Below are 22,675 nucleotides of genomic sequence, written 5' to 3' on the forward strand. Positions count from 1 at the left end.
CGCAGAGCGGCGGGCCGGCCGCCCACGAGTCCGAGCACGCGTCGTAGATGTCCACGCTGCGCACGCGCAACGTGCCTGCGCACCGTGGAGCGCACACGACACACTCACATTAACTAGACTCATACTGATAACTGGAAATATTTTAGCTAAACCACGTAATTTTCTTTTTAAATCTTGCTCATTTTTATGTTAATTAAATTGGTACTGTAGCTTGATTATAACTTTTTAGATGCAAGGGCGGATCCAGCTTTGGCGCCAGAGGGGGGGTCACATAGTCGTGGTCAGTTTAGGGGGGGTCAAGAACCCCCTCTGAATCCGCCTTGCTTAGCTGTAATCTAATAGTAGTTTACACATTGTTTTTTCAACGAATGTTGAGTTTATCTATTAACTAGCTGTTCCCGTGCGGCTTTATCCGCATCAAATTATAAAAACATTATTTTATGTTGTTATTATTTATTTGATATTGTTACCGTTAAACCCGCCGACAGCGTAGAGCTTGCCAGCGACGACGGCCAGTCCAGCGCGGCAGCGGCGCGAGGGCAGGTCGGCCGCGCGCCGCCAGCGCCCCGCCTCCAGCTGCAGCGCCTCCACACACCTGATGGCCTTGGGCGCCTGCCCGCCCACCACCAGCAGCATCTGCACACACACTTATATGTAGGACTAGCTGTCCCCGTGCGGCTTCATCCGCATCGAATTATGAACATTTTATTTACAATTATCAATAGCAAATGTCAAAATGACATGACATGACATGACAAACCTTAGCAATCTTTCATTCTTGATGTTGGCAGCAACTTATGGTCTCTTTCCCACATTAGGGTTTTATCCAAAATATTTACCCCTTTAATGACGTGAAAATATGCCTAAAGCATGACTTAAGTGTAGTACTTAAGTACATGTACTTAAGTGACTTAAGTGGCTTTTTATTAAAAAATTTATTCGAAAATATGCTGTGATTGCTGACATCTTAGGCACAGATATAAAACAAAGATGAAGGAAGTAATGACTAAGGTGACGGATAGTTTTATATTAAAAAAAAACAAAAGTGAGAATCCTATGTGTTCTTCCAGACTATCCTCTACATCTATTTGTATAGATTATATCTTATATATAGAATTTCATGGAAATCCGTACAGCCTTTTGGGCTACAAACTTTTGGGTAATAGGCCATTCATCCATCGATTTAAACTTTCGTATTTAAGATATATAAGTATGCAAGTACTAGCTTTCGCCCGCGACTCCGTCCGAGCGGAATAAAAATAACAAAAGCTATGTGTACTTCCAAACTACCCTGTACATCTATGCCAAATTTCATCGAGCCTTCACCCGTTTAGGCTACAAACTCTAACAAACATTCATCCATCTAAACTTTCGCATTTACAATATTGGTATGAGGTTATGAAGTATGATTGTGAAAAGATTTGTAATTTTGTATATATTAAAATAAAAACTACTGGGCCGATTTTAAAAATTCTCTTACCGTTAGAAAGTAAACTTATCTGTGAAGAACATAGGGTACGTATTACATATATTATAATTTCAGTGGGGGGAGTGGAATGGTCCAGCATTGTGGAAGGCGTATGCCCAGCAGTGGGTAAACAAAGGCTGATGATGATGATGATGGTGATGATGAAGTGCAGTACCTTGGGCGCGCGCGGCGGCTGGCGCGGGCGGGCGCGCGCGCAGGCGGCGGCGGCGGCCGCGCGCCGCTCCGGCCGCAGCAAGTGGAATGATAACGCCTCGATCACTAAGTCCTGGAATACACATTATATTAACATACGTTAGAGAATAAGCGAAATTTGCACTAATATTTGCTTATACTTAGTTTATTTCTATGTCTAACTTTATACCGTTACCTCTTACCCCACAGATCCTCAGGTCATACGGGCTGAATCGCGGGAGAGGCGCGCGGTTTGACCAGTAGACGAGTATGTCATGGTGTAATGGAGTCATGGTGTAATGGTGTCATGCTTGTATGGTGTCATGGTGTCATGCTTGTATGGTATCATGTTGTAATGGTGTTACGGAGTCATAGTGTCACGGTGTGGTCGTCTCATGATGTAATAGTGTCGTGGTGTGATGGTGTAGTAGTGTGATGGTGTGATAGTGTCATGGTGTGGTGTCACCTTGACGCGCAGTCCCGCGCCGGCGAGCGGCTCCGCGGCGGCGCGTGCGACGAGCGCGTCGCGCGCCAGCAGCGGCAGCCGCACGTGCTCCAGCAGCGCGCCCAGGTGCTGCTGCCGCTCCTACACAACAAACAATAAATACTATCGTAATCTATCATACTAATATTATAAATGCGAAGTTTAGATGGATGGATGTTTATTGGAGTTTGAAGCATAAATTGCTAAACGAATCTCAATAAAATTTGGCATAAATGTAAATAGTCTGGAAGAACACGTAACCTACTAGTTTTTTTTATACAACGCGGACAAAGTCGGAAGCCAATCCTATTTATCTTAATATTTCCCTAAAAATAAAAGAACTTTGTTCCCAATTAGATATTCGAAGTAACTACTAACCTCTGCATTGTGTTGCATCCATCTGATCACCGCATCTAAAACCACCTCCTCATTTGGCACCTGGTAAATAAAAAAACAATACATAAAATTACAAACCCAAAACAAATACACGGATTTGGATAATTCAATCAAATATACATACCATAATACGGTCACTGTCGAGAAGCTGCGCCAATGTTTCCGCAGTCAGGGATAGAAACTCTTCCGTCTCTAGCACCTAAAAACATAATGTATTAATATTACAACAAAGTACACATTGTTACTTCAACAAAGTATACACGTGTCACCATAACAAAGTATACACGTGTCACCACAACAAAGTATACACGCGTTATATCATAAAGTATACAAATGTCACCTAACAAAGTATACGCGCGATACATCACAAAGTATACATGTAGCACCTCACGAAGTATACACTAAAAGTACCTGGTACCGAGAGTAAGAGAAGGCACTGCTTCCTGTAACACAGGTTTCCACCAACCACTTGGGGCAGAATCCCCAAAAAAAAACTAAAGCATTTTCACGTGTTACCACAGCAAAGTATACACGTGTCTCTTTACCAAAGTATACACATGTCACTTTACCAAAGTTTACACGTGTCACTTTACCAAAGTATACACGTGATATCTCACAAAGTATACACGTGTCACCACAACAAAGTATACACGTGTCACTTTACCAAAGTATACACGTGATATCTCACAAAGTATACACGTGTCACCACAACAAAGTATACACGTGTCACCGCAACAAAGTATACACGTGTCACCACAACAAAGTATACACGTGTCACCGCAACAAAGTATACACGTGTCACCGCAACAAAGTATACACGTGTCACCGCAACAAAGTATACACTAGTCACCTCCACAAAGTGCCTGTGCACGTATCTGGCGGCGCAGTCGCGCAGGTCGCGGCAGGCGTGCAGCTCTGCGAAGGCGCGGATGCCGAGCGCGTTGTCGGGCGCCAGCGCGGCCGCCAGGAAGCTGCAGCAGGCCGCGCGCACGCCCGACACCTGCAGCAGCGACGACGCCGACAGCAGGCTCTGGATAGTGAACACCATACGCACATATACATAAACAGTTTTTGGAGCTTTGTGATGGAAAGAATTCTTGAAATTGACCCAGTAGTATTGAGTTTAGTTACATAATAAAACAGAAATCTTTTCATTTGTTCAAGCTCTTGCAACGACTCCGTTCGCGGGGAATTAAATAATAGACACAATAAGTAGCCTTTGTGTTCTTCCAGGCTATGTTCTACATCTGTGATAAATTTCATCGAGATCCGTTCAGTTGTTTAGGATACAAAATCTAAAAAACATCCATCCATGTAAATTTTCGAATTTATAACATTTGTATGAAGTATGATAGATTAGCTTAGCACTATTTGAACTTAGCAAAAAGTAGAGTTTTTGGAAAGACAAATCCTTCTTGAACAGAATTTAATTTGGCGTAAAATAGACGAATTTAGATTCTCTGTTTATTTACATTACCTGAACATTATCTTCTGTGATGACCAGCGAATTCGGATTGTAGACATATTCTATGATTGCAGACAATGCGTGCGGTTCCACATTCTAGAAAGAAACAATAAAAAATAATAGCAATATCTATTTAATAATTAAATAATTATAATTTTACTAGCTTTCGTCTTCGACTCCTACATGGAATAAAAACAAACAAAAGTGAATATGTGTTCTTCCAGACTATGCTCTACATTTAAGACAAATTTCATTAAAATTCGTTCAGCCGTTTAGTGCACAATTATTCTATTAGTGAGCACAAGGTGTTACACATACTTGTATGGTAACAGCATCTTGCGTGCGTTCATCAAACTGCGTGAACATAGCGCGGAAGTAGGGTGAGCAGGCAGCCAGCACTGCCCGGTGCGCCCACACGCCCTCCGATGGAGCCTCCGCTCCCTCCGCCTGCGCCTGGTACAAAAAACTTTACATAGGAGAAATTTAAATGTACCCTTTTCCCTACCCACTGTTTGCTTAAGAGATTGGAAGGGAGTATTTTTAAGGAAGTATTACTTCAGCAATTACTAATTATGTAGGCAACATATCTACATGTTTATTAACAGCTGTTGCAATGCTATTTTGAACAATTCAGGTGGCCGCTTGTTTGCTACCCAACAATATAAAAATCAATTTAACTGAACTATCTACTGTCTGACTAATCTGTCATCCTAATCAATTATTTATGAGTGTGGTATAGAGGTAGACCTAGAAAGAGATGGATGGATTACATAAAAGGTGACATGATCAAGAAAGATGTGGACACTACAACAATGGATGATACAGTTATTTGGAGGTTGATAACCCAATGCGCTACAGGAGTAGAATAAGGAAGTAAGGTGATGACTCTATAATACTAATACAAGTTAGTTACCTGCAGTCGTACATCACAGAGAGCCCCGTCGCACCGCAACCGTGCGAGTGCATCGAGCAGTGCGGTGGCGTGCTGCGCCCCAGCACCGCCCTCGCCTGCCTCGCCCGCGTCGCCGCCCGCGCGCCGCTGCGACGACTCGTCTAGTGACGACTGCGACGCGCACCGAGCTAGCATACTGCACATATACTAACATCAATGACTGAACTTTCAGTTCCAGTTATAAACAAAAATCAAATTTTAGGTTCGGCCTAAATTTAGCCACTTTCGGTCCCACCGCACTGAATGTTTCGTGAATTTAATGTGTTGTCTCGTAATTTTTATCAGAAATTAGATTTTTACTCAATACACTAACTTCATAGAACCATAATGTGTTTCCAAAAGTTTCCGTTTCGACCAAAACAGAGAGCTAGGCTTGAAATTTGATTTTCAGTTTACTAACACAAAGTTTTATTAGTCAACAATTTAATATGTCTATGCTATCACTAAATTTTTTTTTTTATTATTAGTAGATTTTTGGTAATTTACTAATATTTCCTTTAACCATTCCAACTAAGCTCTAGGATTGTGCTAGGATCTGGTTCACGACAATAGTCAAATAGTGGGATTCAAACCCTAGACCGTAAGATCGGTAGTCCGTACCCCAGACCATTAGGCTATTGAAGCTTCTATAACATATTCTATCTATAACAATTAATTCCTAACTGAACAATTATTTTGGTCTTTAGAGTTTATTTAATCATTTACCTGTATCTGCTTCTATAACCATCGCCTTCCGCTGTGCTGGGATCCTCCCTGTGCAAATAACAACCATGAACATATTTTTTGTTTCAGCCCATTAAAATACTAAAAATATTTTTAAATATTACAAATGTAAAAGTTTGGCTATGGATGGATAGATGTTGAAAAGTATGTCTAGAATGGGTCTACCAGTATGGATGAAATTTGACACAAATGTAGAACAATAATAGTCTGTCTTAAATTAAGGTTCATTTTCTATTTTTCTTACAAACAAATACATGACCAATAGCTAATCAAAGATTCTACATGTAATTGACTTGCTTCCAATAAGAGAATTAAGATATTACACTTTCCATCAATGAGTTTCATTAAAAAATAATATTTTAAACATCAAGCTTCTTATTCTTTATTATTTCAGTAATACTTTATAGTAGATCCATAAATTTAAGCATTGGCATAATGAGGGACGAATATACCAGAAAATAACAAAGAAAATGGATAGAAAACCAAAATGAAACCAAATACTTGAAAACTTACAGCCCTCGTTCACCATCAGGATCTGCGTTGCCTTCCATCACGTCGCCTAAGTACTATACTGGGTGGACTCCACAATCTAGCTAAATCTAAACTATACAACTACTTCTCACTAGACATCTGGTAGGTTCATTTGGCTACAGAAAATATTAAACACCACTTTACCTTTCACTATTACATGTAAAATGATTTTAACTATGAGATGATAACATAGTCAGTGATTATTTTTCATTTTTCACGAATCTCAATCAATAAAAACAAGTTGTAACGACAAAAATATCAACGCATTTGACAAATTGCGAAATGTCACAATTTCGCAACGGGAAGGTTCTACAGACTATAAAATCGCATAGATAACACTTCTCGTGCTCTGAATGTGACGAAAGGTCTTTGGCTTAACAATAGATCATTATTTTCATTCAACTTTAATCAAATAAAACAAATGCTGCTAATTTAATATTTCGTTCTTAACCCTTAAATAATTACCTGTTTTCTAAAGATTTCCTTTTTTCTTTCCTGCTATTTGTAAGTTTACAACTTTGCTATTCTTTCGCGTCAGGCGCACATCAATGAAGTATTGATTGATGTTCATACATTACGACAATTATTATTTAATAATATTCATACATTACGATAGATAAACCCTTTGAAACAACCCATTAGTTTTTAGTCGATAAAATTAATCTATGTACATTAATTTTATTTAAGTGGTTATTATAGGTATATTTCTGGTGAAAAATGGATAAATCTTCAAAATAACGCATCACAACTGTTCGCCATCGATTAGTATTTAGATACGTCATAAACTAAAGCGCATATAGTGCCCCTAGTAACAGGGCGCACGCTAGAGCTGGCAAATGCTCCATGGTGCGCACTTCCCATCCCCTCGACTCCCCAGCGGCCGGGAGCTTGCTGAAACAAAGAAAATCGTTGCAACGCAAGCCACCCTATGTAAAAGTTGATTACATGTTTTTAACTATATACAAGTTGCACATTTCATTTTTTGGCCAGTTGAGTAGATACTTTTAAACTATTGCAGAGAGAAAAAGAACATAAAGCACAAATACATTCATAAAAAACTAGTATACCAGTCCAGATGATGAATTAAACATTCAGTAATTACTAATTATTAATGTCTGGGGAATTTTATTTTTCAACGACAGGTTAAAATAGGTATTTTTCTTGGCGGAGGACTATATTTAGGATATGCTATGACTTTACCTACATCAATCTGAATCTAGAACCATTTCTATAAGTCCGTGCGATGCAGCGAGGTAGCGGCGGGGCAAGTCCGGGGAGCGGCTACAAGAGGGGGAATGAAGGGCAATCGATTTCAAACAGCTGTGCGCAGCGGCGGTAATGCTTATTATTTAATCTATGTCAACTAATTAAAATGAAGGTGTCTATGGTTATAATTGCAATTGAATAAAAAAATAGTTTTCTTGATTTATTCTGAGAATGTATGAATGTGTCTAGAACTCTGTACGTTTTAAATATTCTGAAGGGCTTGCAAGGGCTCATGTAAGCGGGCGCTGTAAGGGGCGGGTGGCGCCCAGCTGATTTTGACTGTTGCTAGGCGGGTGCAGGGGGTCGGCGTGGAGGCAGGCGGGCAGGGTGGCCCATTATAATCCCGGGCTCAAAGCACAGCTTATGAATATGCATGTTGAAGTATAGTTTTTGTGACGTCAATCTCAGAAATTAACGCGTTATGGTAATGCATGCATAAAATGCATTTTTCACAGTTCTCAAGGGCAACATGTTCCGGATTTATATTAGCTATCGGTACAAGTTACTCGAGTACTTTGTTAAAACAGAAATTCATAGTGAAGGTTTGCGGTATTACAATTTCTTCTGAAATCATTTCGGATCTTCTTATTTGTAACTGTTTACCGTGATGATTGAAATTTAATTTTTAAATAAATTAATGTTTAGATTAAATCCAAAACGTTTTACAATATGTTAATAGCAATAGATTCTTCGTTCAATTTCGGTTACTTTGGTTGCGTTTTGACTTCAGCGAGAGATAAATCTCGGAGCATGTTCCATCCACTTTTTGAAACTATTCTATACCGCAGAGAATGCTAGTAACCACTGACGACTACTACAATTTATTTTAAAATACTGGTTTTTGTAGGGTAGGCCGATGTTCACATTTCTTTTAGGTGCGTGTCATTGTGGTGTGTAACTACCAGTTACAAACTGTGATTAGAACTTTGTTTTAGGAATTAATGTGATTGAATGTGAATGAAATAACTCACAACTGTAGGTAGTTCCTACTACCGTATTCTTCTATACACGTTTGTCAACGTTAATGAATATGAAATGAAGTAGACGTGCAGCTTAGGTTAGAACTCATTTTAATGTTACTGTACAAGTTGTTTGGTTGTTAGAATGTCCAGCTTAAACATTTGATGTTTCGGTTCGAATCTCGATTGGATTAAAATGTTCAGGTAATGGATTTTTTTTGTTTATGTGACCAAATTCAATAAGTTTAACAACCGCCATTTGTTGTATAATTCGCTGAACAGATTGCAGTCAGATTACTTCCCAAATGGACGAATGTGTGAATTTTTCTGAGGACTCGTAGACTTCAGCCGGTACATGGCAATGTGCTGTATCCACTCAGAGGATATCATCATATCATTAAGGATGTATGTGTGCTGTTCGCATTGGTTTATAAAGCAATGAGGAAATAAATATTGTATGTATTTGTAGATCGAGGAATGCGTTGTTTGTTTCGTTTATTTATGTGAGCGGCGCGAGCGAGAGCGAGGGCAAGCGTGCGAGGGAGCGCTGCGCCGCGGGCGAGCGGCGAGCGGCGAGCGGGCCGGGGCGTCAGCGAGCGCGGCGGCAGCTGGTGCGCGCGGCGTGGGGCGCCGGGCCGCGGGCGACGGGCGGCGGGTGGCGGCGGGGCGCTGCCGGGGCGAGCGGCGCGCCAGCTGGCTCAGTGCGCCGCCCGCCGGCCCGCGCGCCGCCCGCTGCCAGCCCAAGCCGCCAGCCCGCGCGCCGTCGCCACCATGGAGCACTTCATCGAGACCGTGCGCAGGTACCCGTGCCTGTGGAATACCACCGCCATCGAGTACCGGGACCAGGAGCTGAAGGACGCAGCTTGGAGCGAGGTGATGAAGGAGACCGACTTGTCGTCAGGTGAGAGCGGTACAGTGCTAGCTGCCGGGCGCCGGCACCGCGCCCCCCCGGCCCCACTCCCTGCTTCACGAGCGCGTCCGGCCGCCGCGAGCGCGCGCCGACCGCGCCCGGCCGCCCCGCCTGCCCCGCAGCCCCCGCACCGGCTCGCGCCGCTCCCTGCTCACTGAGCGACGCCCTGCAACCGACGCTTCGTAATATCGTATGCGATGTTACGTTTTACGTTATATTATAACTACAATGCTCATTGTTACATTTTTTTTTCATTTATGCAATTTAATTGTCGTAATATACGTGTACATTTTTAATGAATAACAATACAATTCATTATTCAATAATGTACACAACTTAAAAATAAGTTTAGGACATTCGCGATTTTTCGTCATCATTACCAGCAGGCTAACGTGCTGTTCTGAGTGGATCGATAACGTAACCGATGATTGTGTCTTGAGGCAGGTCATGAACAGAAGATAAAATCATTTAGCTGGTCTTCGATACTTTTTACGGTCTATCGAATAATTTATTTCTTTAACTCTTTACCTGATATAGTTTTAGAAATTGCATTTAATTTATTATACTTTATATTGGGCTATCATAACAACTTACATAATGTGAATATTACGACTTCACATTGTTCTCAACATAATGCGGCTGCGTTTGGCCTTGACCGCGACTCGTGAAACGAACCTACGGCAGGGTTGCTGCAACTTGAATGCAGATGCGCTGTATTTTTTTTCTATGTAAAAACCGGTTTTTTATCGGATCCGGGATAATTTCTAACGTTTAGATCCTTTTTACATTCTATTCCCCAACTGTAATTTTAATAGAAAACTACGAACTACGAGTAAGTAGTATTTGTTTGGCAGCCCTGCCGATTGATAAACGATGTGTGGGCAGCACTGTCAATTCGCATTATTTACCTATTCTATTCATCGCGCTCGTATCTTTGTCGGTTATAAACAAATAATAAAATTAATATTAATGACTTCCATTTAATAAGATTCGTAGTGTAGAAAAAATATCTGATATTGATTTTGTTAAAAAAAACATTTTATTTTCAGTAAAAGAAGTGAAGATGAAATGGAAGAAGCTACGCGACAGCTATCGAGACGCATTGAAGCGCGAGATGTTGGCCAAAGAGCCCAACAACACTGCCAAGAAGAACTACCCGTGGAAGTACATGGGGCCTATGCAGTTCCTCCAGCCGCATATGAGCGTGCGAAAGAAGCCACCGGAGCCCTACCCCGCGCCACCGGAGTCCGCGCACAACGGTGCGGAGCCCCACTCTTCCGAGGACTCCGAATCGGAGGTAGACAACGACTCTTCCGCGAAACGCAAAGGATCCGTCCGTCTGGCCGTCATCGACAGAAAACTGGACTACCTGTGCAAAGCTCAAAGCAAGCGGCAATTTACAGAGGCGCATCTACACGAGCGTGGCCGTCCCCCACCAGCCGCGCCCGACCCCCTTGACATATTCTTCAATAGTATGTGCCAGTCGACAAAAAGGTTCCCGTACCCTACACAGATCAAGATAAAGCGGACGCTATTCGAGGCGGTGATCGCAGCAGAGGAGGCACTGGTCGCGGAACAGCAGAGCTACGCTAGTTTATGGGCGCGCGGCGCTGGTAGTTCCTCCAGCAGTTCGGAGGGCGGTGAGGGAGCGGAGGGCGAAGGAGAAGGGGAGCGCCGGCCCTCCTGAGCCACGCTTTTCCGCTGGCTGTACCCGCTGTACGACAGCTATGCGCATTACCGCGCCGCAACCGCGAGCACCGCACACCCCGCGCACCCCGCACCCCACGGCGCCATGATCTGATGCAATACCCCACCAACATTAATGTAATCCTAGTGTGGATAATTTCTCATCATTCAAATCTCATTAGCTATAAGACAAGACAAGTGGATATTAACTGGAATGGCTTGCAAATCTAGTAAAAAAGGAATTCGTTTCCTGTTACGTTTTCTGTATGAACCATTTTTAAATTGCAAGCCACGTGTGGAAATTGAATTTATGTATGGTTGTAACATAAGGGTATTTATGTATAAGTTTACTATTGTATTATTATTAACATAGTATTACAAGATAGTGTTAGTGAGATCCTATTACGTTATGTTGCAGACGCTGAGAGAGCGCCAAATTATTTTACGAATTATCTACCTGTTGGTGTAATCACATGAAGGAAAAGAAATTCATTTGAATCTTGTTACTCAAAATGACAATATACGATGCAAGTTCTAGCTGGCACACACCTTTGACAAAACTATCGAACAATTATTGTGCGATTGTCGATTGTTCCGCAGCTATCAACTGTTTAGTTGCACAACTAAAAATCGATTAGTGTTCACCTCCGTATAAGATGATACGAATCAAAGAGATACTATACAGTTGTGCGACAGTTTAGTCAAAGGGGAGCTCGCTCGACAATTATGTCAGTGCCCATTTATGTCCACTAATGCTTATAAGTGTCCACTAATGCCCACTATCGGGTCTAATGTAAGAGTCACCTAAACACATCGACTGAATTTTTAATTAACTTAGATTGTAATTTAATGTACTCGTAATTGGAATGTGTGGGTTTACATATTTCCAGTTGTAATCCAGCGCTAATTTCGACTGGACTGGAATGATGTAAATCGGGTCTTAAGTGAATGTATTCCTTTAAGGTAAATAAAGAGATTTTACATTGTATCCTGTTTTTGATTTAAAACAATTGAGCCTTGGCTTAATCTATTATTTAATGACTATTTATTTTGGCCTGAGATTTGTTAAGATAATCATGTAGATTGCATACAAAGGGCTACCTGTTACGTACATTGAAGGGGTTAGGCAGTATTGATTTTAGCCCTACTAGCGCCCAGGGCGAGATATTTACCAGATTTGAAGGGATGCCTACAGGATCACTTAAGACTGTAATACGCTGACCACTGACGCCCCTTTCTATTCTGCGCCCAGGGCGGTCGCTTAACAACACTTTCCATAACGCCGACCCTGGCCTGTTATAAATTGTCTTCCTTTATCATTGTACCAAATCCAGCGTATTGCAAGTAAATTGAATGTCGAAACTGGTTTCAACAATACATAATTTATTAATATTAAAGTTATTTTTGACTCACGTGAAAGGGAAACGACGCAAACACGCAGGTAGTTTTAATTTAATGGGTCCCCGGTTTAGAATTCGGGCACGTCTTTCAACCGCCGCCCATCCTGTTTACTGCACTCGTAAACTACAAGATCAGCTGATCGTAAGCTTCTTGGAAAGTATAGGGGACAGGATCATAGATGGAAAAACCACTTTAAGAACTATGAGTTAGAGTATATAATTCCTTGTTAAGGTATAGTGGGATACCGTTAATAGTTCCCGGTAAGTAAAACAGCTGTTTTCTGTCAAAGGAAACATATGTTCGTTGCGGTGTGTGTCTGACTGAAGTCTCGGGTTCGCAGAAAACGAATGGCGTATATTTAACATTTCCTATTTTTTTCTGATCTGCTAAAAGTCGTTAGACTGCAAAAATAAGTTCGTTACTTGATTGATTGTTGCTAGAATTTTCTTTAATAAGTCACCTATGTAGAACGGTTTTTTATATCTGTGGTATCAACAAAACGATTATATGATAAGTAGATACCTACTATCTCTTCTATAAATAATTCGATGAGACATTGTTGCCTGAAAAAGGTATAAATTATAATAATGAGCTCTATTCACAATGTAATTATCTTAGTCGACGTCGAGTAATTTTGTTATAAGATAGGGCAAACCTACAGTGGAGACTACTACCTGACAAGCCAATGGAATACACCACTATAGAAACCGCAGATGTGTTGCGTATGCGATACTATTGTTTTCAGATATCCTGACGACTGTTAAATTCGTGAGAATTACAGAACAGAACATTAGGTGTGGCACAGCGTGATTCGGGGAAAGAATTACTAGCTATACCTGCAGTTTCTTGTGTAGATTTTAGGACACTCTGACTTATCTTCTTACAGAGATTACGGTTTAAAAACTAATCTATTGATGGAGGTTTGTTAGAGTTTGTTGTATAAACGGCTTAATGGATCTCGATGAAATTTGGCATAGACGTAGAGGATAATCTGGAAACACATAGGTTAGATTTTTTTAATTCCACTGTTCAGCTTCGTTTTAAAGTTACCAATGGATAAACAGTTGACATGACAGTCTGAATACTTTGGTAATTCCTTTCCCTTCAGGTAATTCGTATAAACTATAGTGACTAGCCAAAGCTGAGTCACTTACTCCTCATTACCGGGGAAGAAAGCCCTTTGCTCTAATCCAATCATATTTCACTTCACAACTCAGAAACAGTAACACTTTCCTAGACATTGACGGTTATTAATGACTTACGTAGTTTGTGGTAACAGGTAAGTTGGTGATATTCATGCAGTTTTCATAGTGTTTTATTGTAGAACTAGATGTTCCCGTGCGACTTCATCCGCATAAAATTATGAAAATTTTCTTATAATGTTTACATTTGTCAAATTTTCAATGTCAAAATGACATGACATCCAAACCTTGGCAATCTGGCTTCCTTGATGTTGGCAGCATCTTATGGTCTCTTTCCCCCATTAGGGTTATTATCCAAAATATTTAACACCCTAAGTTTAATGTTGTGAAAATATATAGCCTAAAGCGTGACGTAAGTGTAGGGCTTTTTATTAAAAAAAGAATTATTCAAAAATATGCTGTAATTGCTGACATCTTAGGCAACAAAGAAGTGTGTGTTTACGCTTTATTATAATAGTATATTATATATGATAGCCTATCCAGGAATATAAACTTACGTCATGTAACGGAAAAATATGGAACATCCACAGTAGTGTTGTAATAAAGAATGCGATTAAGCGACTCAGTACTTGTAATTCTATTATTATGATTTACTAGCCGTTGCTCGAGACTTTGTCCGCGTGAAAATAAAAAAATTGGCCTACTAGGTTTTGACTGCGACACGTCCGCGTGGAATTAAAAAATACAAAACTGATTAGCCTATGTGTTCTCGACTATCATTTACGTCTATGCAAAATTTCATCGAAATGTTCAGCCGTTTAGGCTACAAACTGTAACAAACATCCATCTGCCATCAGCATTTATAATATTACGTGTGATTGGGTCTGATAGAAACTCTTTCATGATCGTCATCGACACAAAACTTAATAGTCATGCTAATTTCGTATCTTTGTATCGAATTCTAAAATAAATAAAAACATGAAATCAAAAATTGTGTACTATAATAGATAATAGGAAGGGTTTGTTTGTTATTTTTGTTTTATTTTAAGAATACTTTTACATAATGTAAGTTCAATTATCAACTAGAAAAACAAAGTCTTTTTAGTACCTTTATACACACTTATTAACATATTTATTACGTTTTAAAAATCGCTGAACGTGCCTGTAAGAATAAAGGTCGTAGCACATCAATTTCGTACACATCAATCTCAGCGAGTCGTGTTGCTCGTAAAACGTAAAAATGATGCCAATTTACGATAAAAAGCTGATGCGCGTCGCAATCTGGGAGATCGCAGCACTTTATTGCCGGGAGTCCTTAGCAACCCTCCGCAACCTCACAACCCTCTGAGGACTAAGAATGTCGACTTCACCCTTATATTATGTTACTAATTGAACGTAGCAATGCTAAAAAAGTAAAAAACCTTACATTTCAATGTAAATTTCAATGTAAATTTTTAGTTTTAGTGAAAAATTCTCTATGGACATTTTAATAACGATCTATGGTCTATGGTATGGTATCTGACCAATGGTATACGTATTTCATGGTTTTAAAACAAATGTAACTCCCAACTTTTTAATTTAAATAATCTAAAAATTTAATAATAGTTTCGAATTTTGAATTTCATAGCTGTTACTATCGCTTCATCGCATCGCATTCTGTATACAACGTACTTTATAATCGTGAGAATTTATTGTATAAGTTTGAGAATTGTAAAGACGAGAGCTTTTAAAAAGTGCCGTAAAAAGCGCTAACTGCAGCCCAGCGTATATTAATAAAACTTCTCCTCCTAAAGAATGGCTTTATTCAATTAGCTGTGGGGGCATCCCCCTCTTTTTGAATTACAGCCTTACCTTATAATAACAGTGCGTAGATTTTATATGTGTACAAGTGTTAGCAATTTCAAAGTCGACAATTTTAATTCAAATTTTCATAGTACCATCACCAGCTAAGTATACATCCCTATTGGGCTCGGAACCTAGTTTGTACTATCAAAAGAAAACTTCCAGATTTAGGGAAGATGATGCATTTGCGTTGCTGATAACGAAAATCGCATTTAAAAGTTTTTGTCAGTCTGTCCGCAAGCCGCAATTGTTCCGGTTAATCTCCGAAACGGCTGGGCCGATTTCGACCAGACTTTCACCGAATTGTAGCTGACAGACGGGCATATTATATACTTTTTTACGTTAATATTGCGTGGACAAAGTCACGGGCAACAGCTAGTTCAACATATAACAATCTCATGAATAATTTGCCGTCGGTTGGGATCATAAAATGTTTACTACCTCTCAAGTGGGTCTGATGTTAGCGATGAGATCTGGTATACTTTTATGTCTTCATATCAAGCGTTTCTGCACTAAAAAAGAATTGCCTCCAAATCCTTGGTACTACCATTGCCTCTTCACTATGCAATTTCTGTCATATCTTATGTACAGCATACATTACTTTTAATAGTACACTTCTTTATTGTAGTGTATACTTAAGCAGCGATGTATTTTGTATTTAAGAAATGTTTGTTTATTTTATATAGTAGAGATGAAAGGTTTATAATAAATGTATGTAGAAAATGAAATAGGAAGTTATTGGCGCCAACCATCGATTTACTTTTGTCAAATATTTCTCTTATCGTCTTTTTAAGACGTGAAGTGGATTTTCTTTCCTTAGGTCAGCATGCGTTTAAATGGTACTGTGTTTTGTAAAGTTGCAGATTTTTGACTATTATGAAAATATGATTAAAATGTCGTTAACGAGGTTTGCTAGGTGTTGTTTTAATTTGCAAATATATACGGAAAGTATTTTGTTATGAAATCCCAAACAGCGAATCTCATATCAAAACTGTACGTTAAAACAACTACCGAAAATAAACCGATGGAAAAAACTCGAGCCGCTCCGCCCGTCCGAGCTCAATCGATACGATACCCGACGATGTGGAATTTATAAAAGTGGCCGACCGCCATCGGACAGGGCGTCTGCGCTCTTGCTTGCTCACGTGCTTCGGCGGCCGCCTCGCTCACTCTTACGCCCGCACCACGAGAGCGAGCGAGACCTACATGTTTGCGCGCTTGCTTCCCGCTGCGCGTGTCTGTTTGCCGTTATGCGCGTTGCCGTGTTTGCTCCGCGCTCTCGTTGCGATGTGACGTGTTCTTATTTATTTAGTTCAAGTAAGCGGATTTTGTTAAATAAACAAACAAGTACTGGAGCAAACAATTTAATAGTGAATTTCCTTTGTCGATCAAGATCTATTATTCTTAATAACTCTTTTGTGACATATTTTAAAGTTTTGCGAATCTCGATGCGATTACGGCAAAGAGTAAACATGTCAAAGAAGGAAGTGACTGCAGACACGACAGAATCAAACAGGTTGACGAATGTCGGTAGATTTGTGGATTCAAGTCAAGCTGAAGATCGTAAAATGATTAGACTTGTGAAAGAAAGAAGATTATTGTATGCACGAAATAATATGCCCGTAGCCAGCTATCATACGCAAGTAAAACGACTTTGGGAGGAGGTTGCGAACGAAATGGGATGGATAGGTATTACCATAGATATTACAATATTATTCTAGTATCACTTTTATATTTTATTTTACAAAAACGGTTTTGTAAACTAAAAATCTAAAGGTTTTTTTTTATGTTTTTAGTGCCAGAGGTTCGAAGGAAATGGTCGCATATTCGTAATTCGTATTCCCGACATTTGAGGAATGAGATGCATGGTGCGCGCACGGGCAAAGGACGGATGGTGTCGAAGTGGTACCTGGCTGATGAACTAGAATTCCTGCGAGAGCATATGGGTACTGATACGTGAGTACACGACATTAATTATTCAAAATTATTAGTATGAGCCTGCTGCAAATTTTTTGATAAAGTTTTAAGATACACTAGCGATCCTTCCTGGCTTCTCCTGGGGGGGGGGGGCAAAGAACTTACATTTCTTTCTTTTCTGCCGTATACATACTCTTCTCGTTGATCTAATACCTAATGTTTTTAATGATAATGTAAATTTCCAATGGAAAAATTGCTTTTGTTTCAGACGAGTTTCTCCTTACCCTACACCTGCGTCGACATTTCTAGAACTGGACCTGACGGAATCATCAAGCACAGAAACAGTTGACGTCAAACCTTTCATACATAACCCTTGGCTTTCACTGAATTCGACTCCGACGAATTATAAAGAACCAAAAGTCGAAATACACGATGACAGTTCTAATTCACAAACGTTCGGTCCTGACGAAAATTCATCGTATTTTCAATTCTTTCGCGGCATTTATAATGATTATCAAGAATTATCTGCAAGAAAACAGAGGCTATTTAAACGTCAATGTTTAAATAATCTTCATGATTTACTTGACGAAGAAGAAGATGAACGAACCTCTTACCAGGGTGCTGTTAATTTATCAAATGCGGGACACAGCGAGGAAGAAAGGGACAACAAAGACAGTTTTAGTATTTTACCTAATGTGTGACTTCTAGACCGACTCGGATATCTTACTCTTTGGTCGTATGTCAAATTAATTATGACAGTTTATTAGCGCCCTTTAAACGTCAAAGTGTTGAGGGATTTTTTCGTTCTAAAGTCATTTTATGTTTTTTATGCCGTGATAGAACCAACCAATAGCAACTTCTATGTTCAGATTTCCTTAATAGGTACTTTGAATGGTGTTAAATAATGGTGATTATGAATGTATTTAATTTGTTAATATCGCACAATAGTTTTTTCCCGCGTTTCGCGCGGAAATAAAAAAGATTTAGTTAAAGTTTATTTTATAAGAATGAATATCGATGCCGTTTTTTGTTTTATCTGTTTATAGTATAGGATATATTATCTGTTGTTAATAAAGATTAACATTACTCATTCGTGAGCTCTCTGGCTGAAAACATGTGTTTTATTTTGCTTTTGCGTTACTGCGTGGAATTAAAAAAAACAAAAGTAGTAACCTTTGCGACCTCCAGACTATCTTCTACATTTGTGCTAAAATTCATCAAGATCTGTTCAGCAGCTGAGACGACAAACTCTAACAAACATCCATCCGTTCATCCAAACTTTCGCATTTATAATATTAGTAAGCAAATAATGAAACTCTATAATGTTTGAGAGAATTTTTAAAATAGATCAAGTTGTCTTTGCGATTTTTATTTACAAATTAAAATACAAATCTTTCCTCGACAACGTTAAGTACTAGCTTTCTCCCGCGATTCCGTCCGCGTGGAATTGAGAAACACAAAAGTAAGTAACCTATGTGTTCTTCCATACTATCCTCTACATCTATGCCAAATTTCATCGAGATCCCTTCAACCGTTTTGGCTACGAACTCTAACAAAGATTCATCCATACATCTAAACTTTCACATTTAAAATGTTAGTTTGATGTAGTGTTACTGTCGAATTCATAGTTATTGATTAAGACCTTTTAGTGTAGTTTTATTGTAAAAAAAATTACACGAATCGTCTTCAAAAGACGTCGATAAATTTAAAAATAAACTAAATATATGTTTTATATGTGATGTTTAGAAATTGGTGATCGACGTGTTTTAAACATAACTGTAATAACATAACAATAAATTTCTGTAAAAACCAGAAAAAATATATTGTTAATTATTAGTTTACATTGAAATCGGAAAACGAAATGTATGAACGTGTTTTTTAAATGTCAAATACGTTTTAAATAAAGGCAGTAAGTAATGCCATAACTTTTTTCGTAAAAAAAAAACAACTGTCAAAAGTAAATAAACATTAATTCATCTCTAACATTTAACATATATTAAACAAAACTTTACATAACCTAAAACACTCTTCTGTGTGTAAAATAGCTCGCTTCAATTTCGCCATAAGCTATCGAACGTGTCTCTAAATACATTTCCGTGCATACAAAATTTTTCACAGTGAATTTTTGCATCGGCAATTTTAGGAACGTGCCTCGTGATAAATCTATCCCCTGCCGAATTAAGGTGGGGTTCCATAGGGGGTTTAGATTGGTTAGGTTTTATGTTTGTTTTTCAATGGGGAACATTGGAAGCCAACTGTGCGGTTTTTGAATTTGAATACGATAGGTAGTTTGAAAGGGTACTAATTTTTAATATACTCGTGGGGCTAAACCCCTTTTTAATATTCCTGACTAATACTAGCGTTATAAGACAAAAGAGAGAATTTTGGTGGCGTCATCTATAAAATAAGTATTAGATTTGTGCAGCGCCTCTACCGGGCATAAATTACACTAAGAAATATACTTGTTGATGACATTAAGATTACATTCTGCCAACTGTCAGGCAAATAATTGTCAAAGACTATGTATTAGTCCAGATAACCTCAAAGTAGTCGGAAATTGTTTCGTTATTTTTTTATACCGAACAATGGTTATGTTTTTTCTTTGTCTAAATTTTCCTGGATAGAGATATTGTTCGATTCTCAAGAAAAAACGTTAAATAAGACACTAACCATGACATTTAAGAAAATTCCAACAATGTAAGAGTGTATTTTTAACCTTTTGCTACTAAACGTTTTGAGGATATCAGGAAGAGCATGTGATCTTAACCGACCAGTAATCTCACGGTTCGTTAAGTTCTGCGGCTCGGAGTACCTAATTGGCTAGTTGAAATGTTGCCATATTGTGCGATAGTCATGGGTTTAACAGTTAATGATCTGCAGTTCAGATCACGGATGAGTGATTAGTAAACAGGCTGGTAGATCAACTCAATTTGTATCTGCGTAGAGGTATAGGGGCAGTCGCAGTTAATAGTAACAATTAGTAGAGTGGAAAATACAACTAAGGGTGCAGTTTCATTGGTTCGTTAGCCCTTGTATGCGTGGTGCGTGAGATTTCCTGTCCACGCATTATAGTTCGTAGGCTTACTAGTTACCATTTTGAGCGATCTACCATAACAGGGGTGCAGTTCAATGGTTCAAAACGTAAGTGTAGTGTTTTTTATTAAAGAAAGAATTATTTAAAAATATGCTGTAGTGGCTGACATCTTACGCCACAAAGAAGTGTATGTTTACGCTTTATTATAATAGTATAGAGTATAGATTAATTAAAAAGGAAAGTGTTAATATTGCATTATTGTTGCTTTACTTTTTTAGATATCTTCGTTTTAATTCATCCATTTCTGTCAACAAAGAGAATCAATATTTTAGGTTATGTAAGATATTAAGTAAATATTGATTTTAACATCAAATCTTTGAATACGGTTGTCATAAACAGTAAGCTACATATTTGCCCCTATCTATGTAGTGTTTGTACGCCATTTGTAAACAGAGTTCCGGTAATGTTTGCTCAGTGTAAGGAAGGGGCTTGTTGATGTACCGTACTCGTATGTGAATTTTAGAAGTGTATACTGTCAAAACCACAAGTGTATTTGACTGTATTATACAAGTGTCAATTTAAATAACCTCGACGTTCTTTAGTTCAACAACTGAATCATCATCATCACCAGCTCACTATACGTCCCCACCGAGGGGCTCGAAGTCACTCTTAGTTAGGGTGACTATGCCATAGTTAACCACGCTTCACTGCGAGTTGGTTGTCACACATATCTTTGAAATTCTTCGCCGATATATGCAGCATCACAATATTTTCCTTAACCATAAAAACGTCGGGTAAATTATGTATGTAATTTGTAAATCACATTGGTACGGCGGGATTCGAACCCAAGAAGACCTGTATTACAATTCAAGTGCTTAAACCCCTGAGCCAGTGACGCGTCAAATTTTCAACTGAGTAACGTAATGTATTAACGTCAGATGGATTTTAATTAACCATAACGTATGCGCAACAATCTTCAACAGCATTTAAAAGCGCGGGTGGCGTAGAGTAGGGATGGGAAACACCCCGTGTTGGATGTTCGCATGGCAACTGCTGTGGAGGTTGTACCCGGCTAGTTGCAGCGTGTGCAGCCCGCCTTGCAGGGTTTGAGGTGGGGCGGAATGCACCCCACGCGGGGGTTTACACTAGAGTAGCACATTAATCCAGAGCAGTAGTACAAAACAGTATTGTCACAACGTCGTGATGAAACAGCAATAATACTGCACTGTCTGCTGCTCTGCCTAAATGTACTGTCCTCGTGTAAAGAGCGTCAGGGCGGGCGGCGCCTGGCAACAGCAAGGTGACACGAACCCGCCGCCCGGTGTATACACTTTCTAAAAGTAACTACGATTGTATATCACATAACTATTATATAAAGATACAGAATAACAAACGTATTTGAGATAAATGTAACTAAATTGCAATAGTTAAACGCCTGATATAAAAATGCTATTATCTCTTTGTCTGATTGCATTTATGCCTATGTACATTTTATATAGCAACGCACCACGGGTCCAGAAAATTGTTTCGCTTTACAAATCGTAACCAGAATGGTAAACAATATTGTATTTTAATTTTACCATATATTGTATTTTCATAGTGGTAGTGCCCGCTTTAACATCTTAGCACGAATGGGCGGGCACGCCCGGTGTAATACAACGACCACACAGAAGACAGGCGTGAAATGGAAGCAATTCCGTGTTTCGTCTGATGAGTGTGATGCCGGAGGCCTAATTTTAGTCCCTTTCTCTTTACCACCCTTTTCTTATAAGGAGAGGTTGGGAAGGGGAAGTGATTTGACGGTGGAGGAGATGCATAGGAAGGGGAAATATCCTCTTTATGTGCGTCTCCTCCTTCGTCGTATAAGAGTAGGCAACGCATCTGCAACTGCGGATGTCTATGGGCAGCGGTCGCTTCGCCATTTTGGCGGATTCTTGTGGCCGCTTGCTCGTTTGTAACCTTATGTTATAAAAAAAATACCAGTCTAAAAACGAAATCTTTGGTAGATAAGTTAAATAAATTACAAAACGAATGTACATGAAATGTTTATTGCATCGTGTCTCTGATATGACCGTGCGATGCTCCGCTTAAGTGCAAATTAAACAACAATTAATTATCTGCTACAGAGGCATCTTTTATCCGATATTTAAGAGCATCCAACCCGGCAGCTTGCTAGGGATGCGACACAATGTATCGATAGATACTTATCGATACTTTGGAACTTATCGATACGATTACTAAGAATGAGTAAAACTGCTTAAAGCTCTGAAGTTATTGTTCTTGACACTTTTATATTCTCAACCTATT

General features: G+C 39.3%; 3 protein-coding genes and 1 long non-coding RNA gene across 4 annotated transcripts in view; 2 read left to right on the plus strand and 2 right to left on the minus strand.

The window, feature by feature from the left end:
* Positions 1–6,511, minus strand: part of LOC106105078 (ring canal kelch homolog) — a 26,765-nt gene extending 20,254 nt beyond the window's left edge. The window contains exons 1-12 of the mRNA XM_013285303.1: positions 6,194–6,511; positions 5,663–5,710; positions 4,919–5,093; positions 4,324–4,458; positions 4,018–4,101; positions 3,391–3,570; positions 2,665–2,739; positions 2,523–2,582; positions 2,127–2,246; positions 1,644–1,754; positions 471–636; positions 4–75 (exon numbers count right to left, since the gene is read on the minus strand). Of these exons, the coding sequence (XP_013140757.1) occupies positions 4–75; positions 471–636; positions 1,644–1,754; positions 2,127–2,246; positions 2,523–2,582; positions 2,665–2,739; positions 3,391–3,570; positions 4,018–4,101; positions 4,324–4,458; positions 4,919–5,093; positions 5,663–5,710; positions 6,194–6,231 (1,264 nt within the window). The 5' untranslated portion in view covers positions 6,232–6,511. The remainder of the gene's footprint in view (positions 1–3; positions 76–470; positions 637–1,643; positions 1,755–2,126; positions 2,247–2,522; positions 2,583–2,664; positions 2,740–3,390; positions 3,571–4,017; positions 4,102–4,323; positions 4,459–4,918; positions 5,094–5,662; positions 5,711–6,193) is intronic.
* Positions 6,512–9,145: 2,634 nt separating this feature from the next.
* On the plus strand, positions 9,146–12,020 carry LOC106105268. The gene is made up of 2 exons (XM_013285560.1): positions 9,146–9,337; positions 10,396–12,020. Exons 1-2 carry the CDS (start codon positions 9,208–9,210, stop codon positions 11,031–11,033), a joined length of 768 nt encoding a protein of 255 aa, XP_013141014.1. The 5' UTR covers positions 9,146–9,207; the 3' UTR covers positions 11,034–12,020.
* A 663-nt stretch (positions 12,021–12,683) lies between these two features.
* LOC106105137 lies at positions 12,684–13,210 on the minus strand. Its single transcript, XR_001225717.1, has 3 exons — positions 13,093–13,210; positions 12,960–12,996; positions 12,684–12,834 (listed from the first exon to the last, which is right to left on the minus strand). It is a non-coding gene; the product is annotated as an uncharacterized LOC106105137 (long non-coding RNA).
* A 3,370-nt stretch (positions 13,211–16,580) lies between these two features.
* Positions 16,581–18,441, plus strand: LOC106105110. Its single transcript, XM_013285341.1, has 3 exons — positions 16,581–17,106; positions 17,214–17,373; positions 17,603–18,441. Exons 1-3 carry the CDS (start codon positions 16,668–16,670, stop codon positions 18,033–18,035), a joined length of 1,032 nt encoding a protein of 343 aa, XP_013140795.1. The 5' UTR covers positions 16,581–16,667; the 3' UTR covers positions 18,036–18,441.
* The last annotated feature ends 4,234 nt before the right edge of the window (positions 18,442–22,675 follow it).

Source organism: Papilio polytes, unplaced genomic scaffold, assembly GCF_000836215.1.
Source record: "Papilio polytes unplaced genomic scaffold, Ppol_1.0 DF823177.1, whole genome shotgun sequence".
In the NCBI taxonomy this organism is placed as follows: domain Eukaryota; kingdom Metazoa; phylum Arthropoda; class Insecta; order Lepidoptera; family Papilionidae; genus Papilio; species Papilio polytes.

Bases quoted from the DNA above. Each gene is read 5' to 3' on its own strand.
- LOC106105110 (XM_013285341.1), top strand. From the start codon at position 16,668: ATGCGCGTTGCCGTGTTTGCTCCGCGCTCTCGTTGCGATGTGACGTGT. The intron at 17,107-17,213 runs GTATTACCATAG...TTATGTTTTTAG, and splicing joins GAACGAAATGGGATGGATAG to TGCCAGAGGTTCGAAGGAAA. The intron at 17,374-17,602 runs GTGAGTACACGA...CTTTTGTTTCAG, and splicing joins GAGCATATGGGTACTGATAC to ACGAGTTTCTCCTTACCCTA.
- LOC106105268 (XM_013285560.1), top strand. From the start codon at position 9,208: ATGGAGCACTTCATCGAGACCGTGCGCAGGTACCCGTGCCTGTGGAAT. The intron at 9,338-10,395 runs GTGAGAGCGGTA...TTTTATTTTCAG, and splicing joins GGAGACCGACTTGTCGTCAG to TAAAAGAAGTGAAGATGAAA.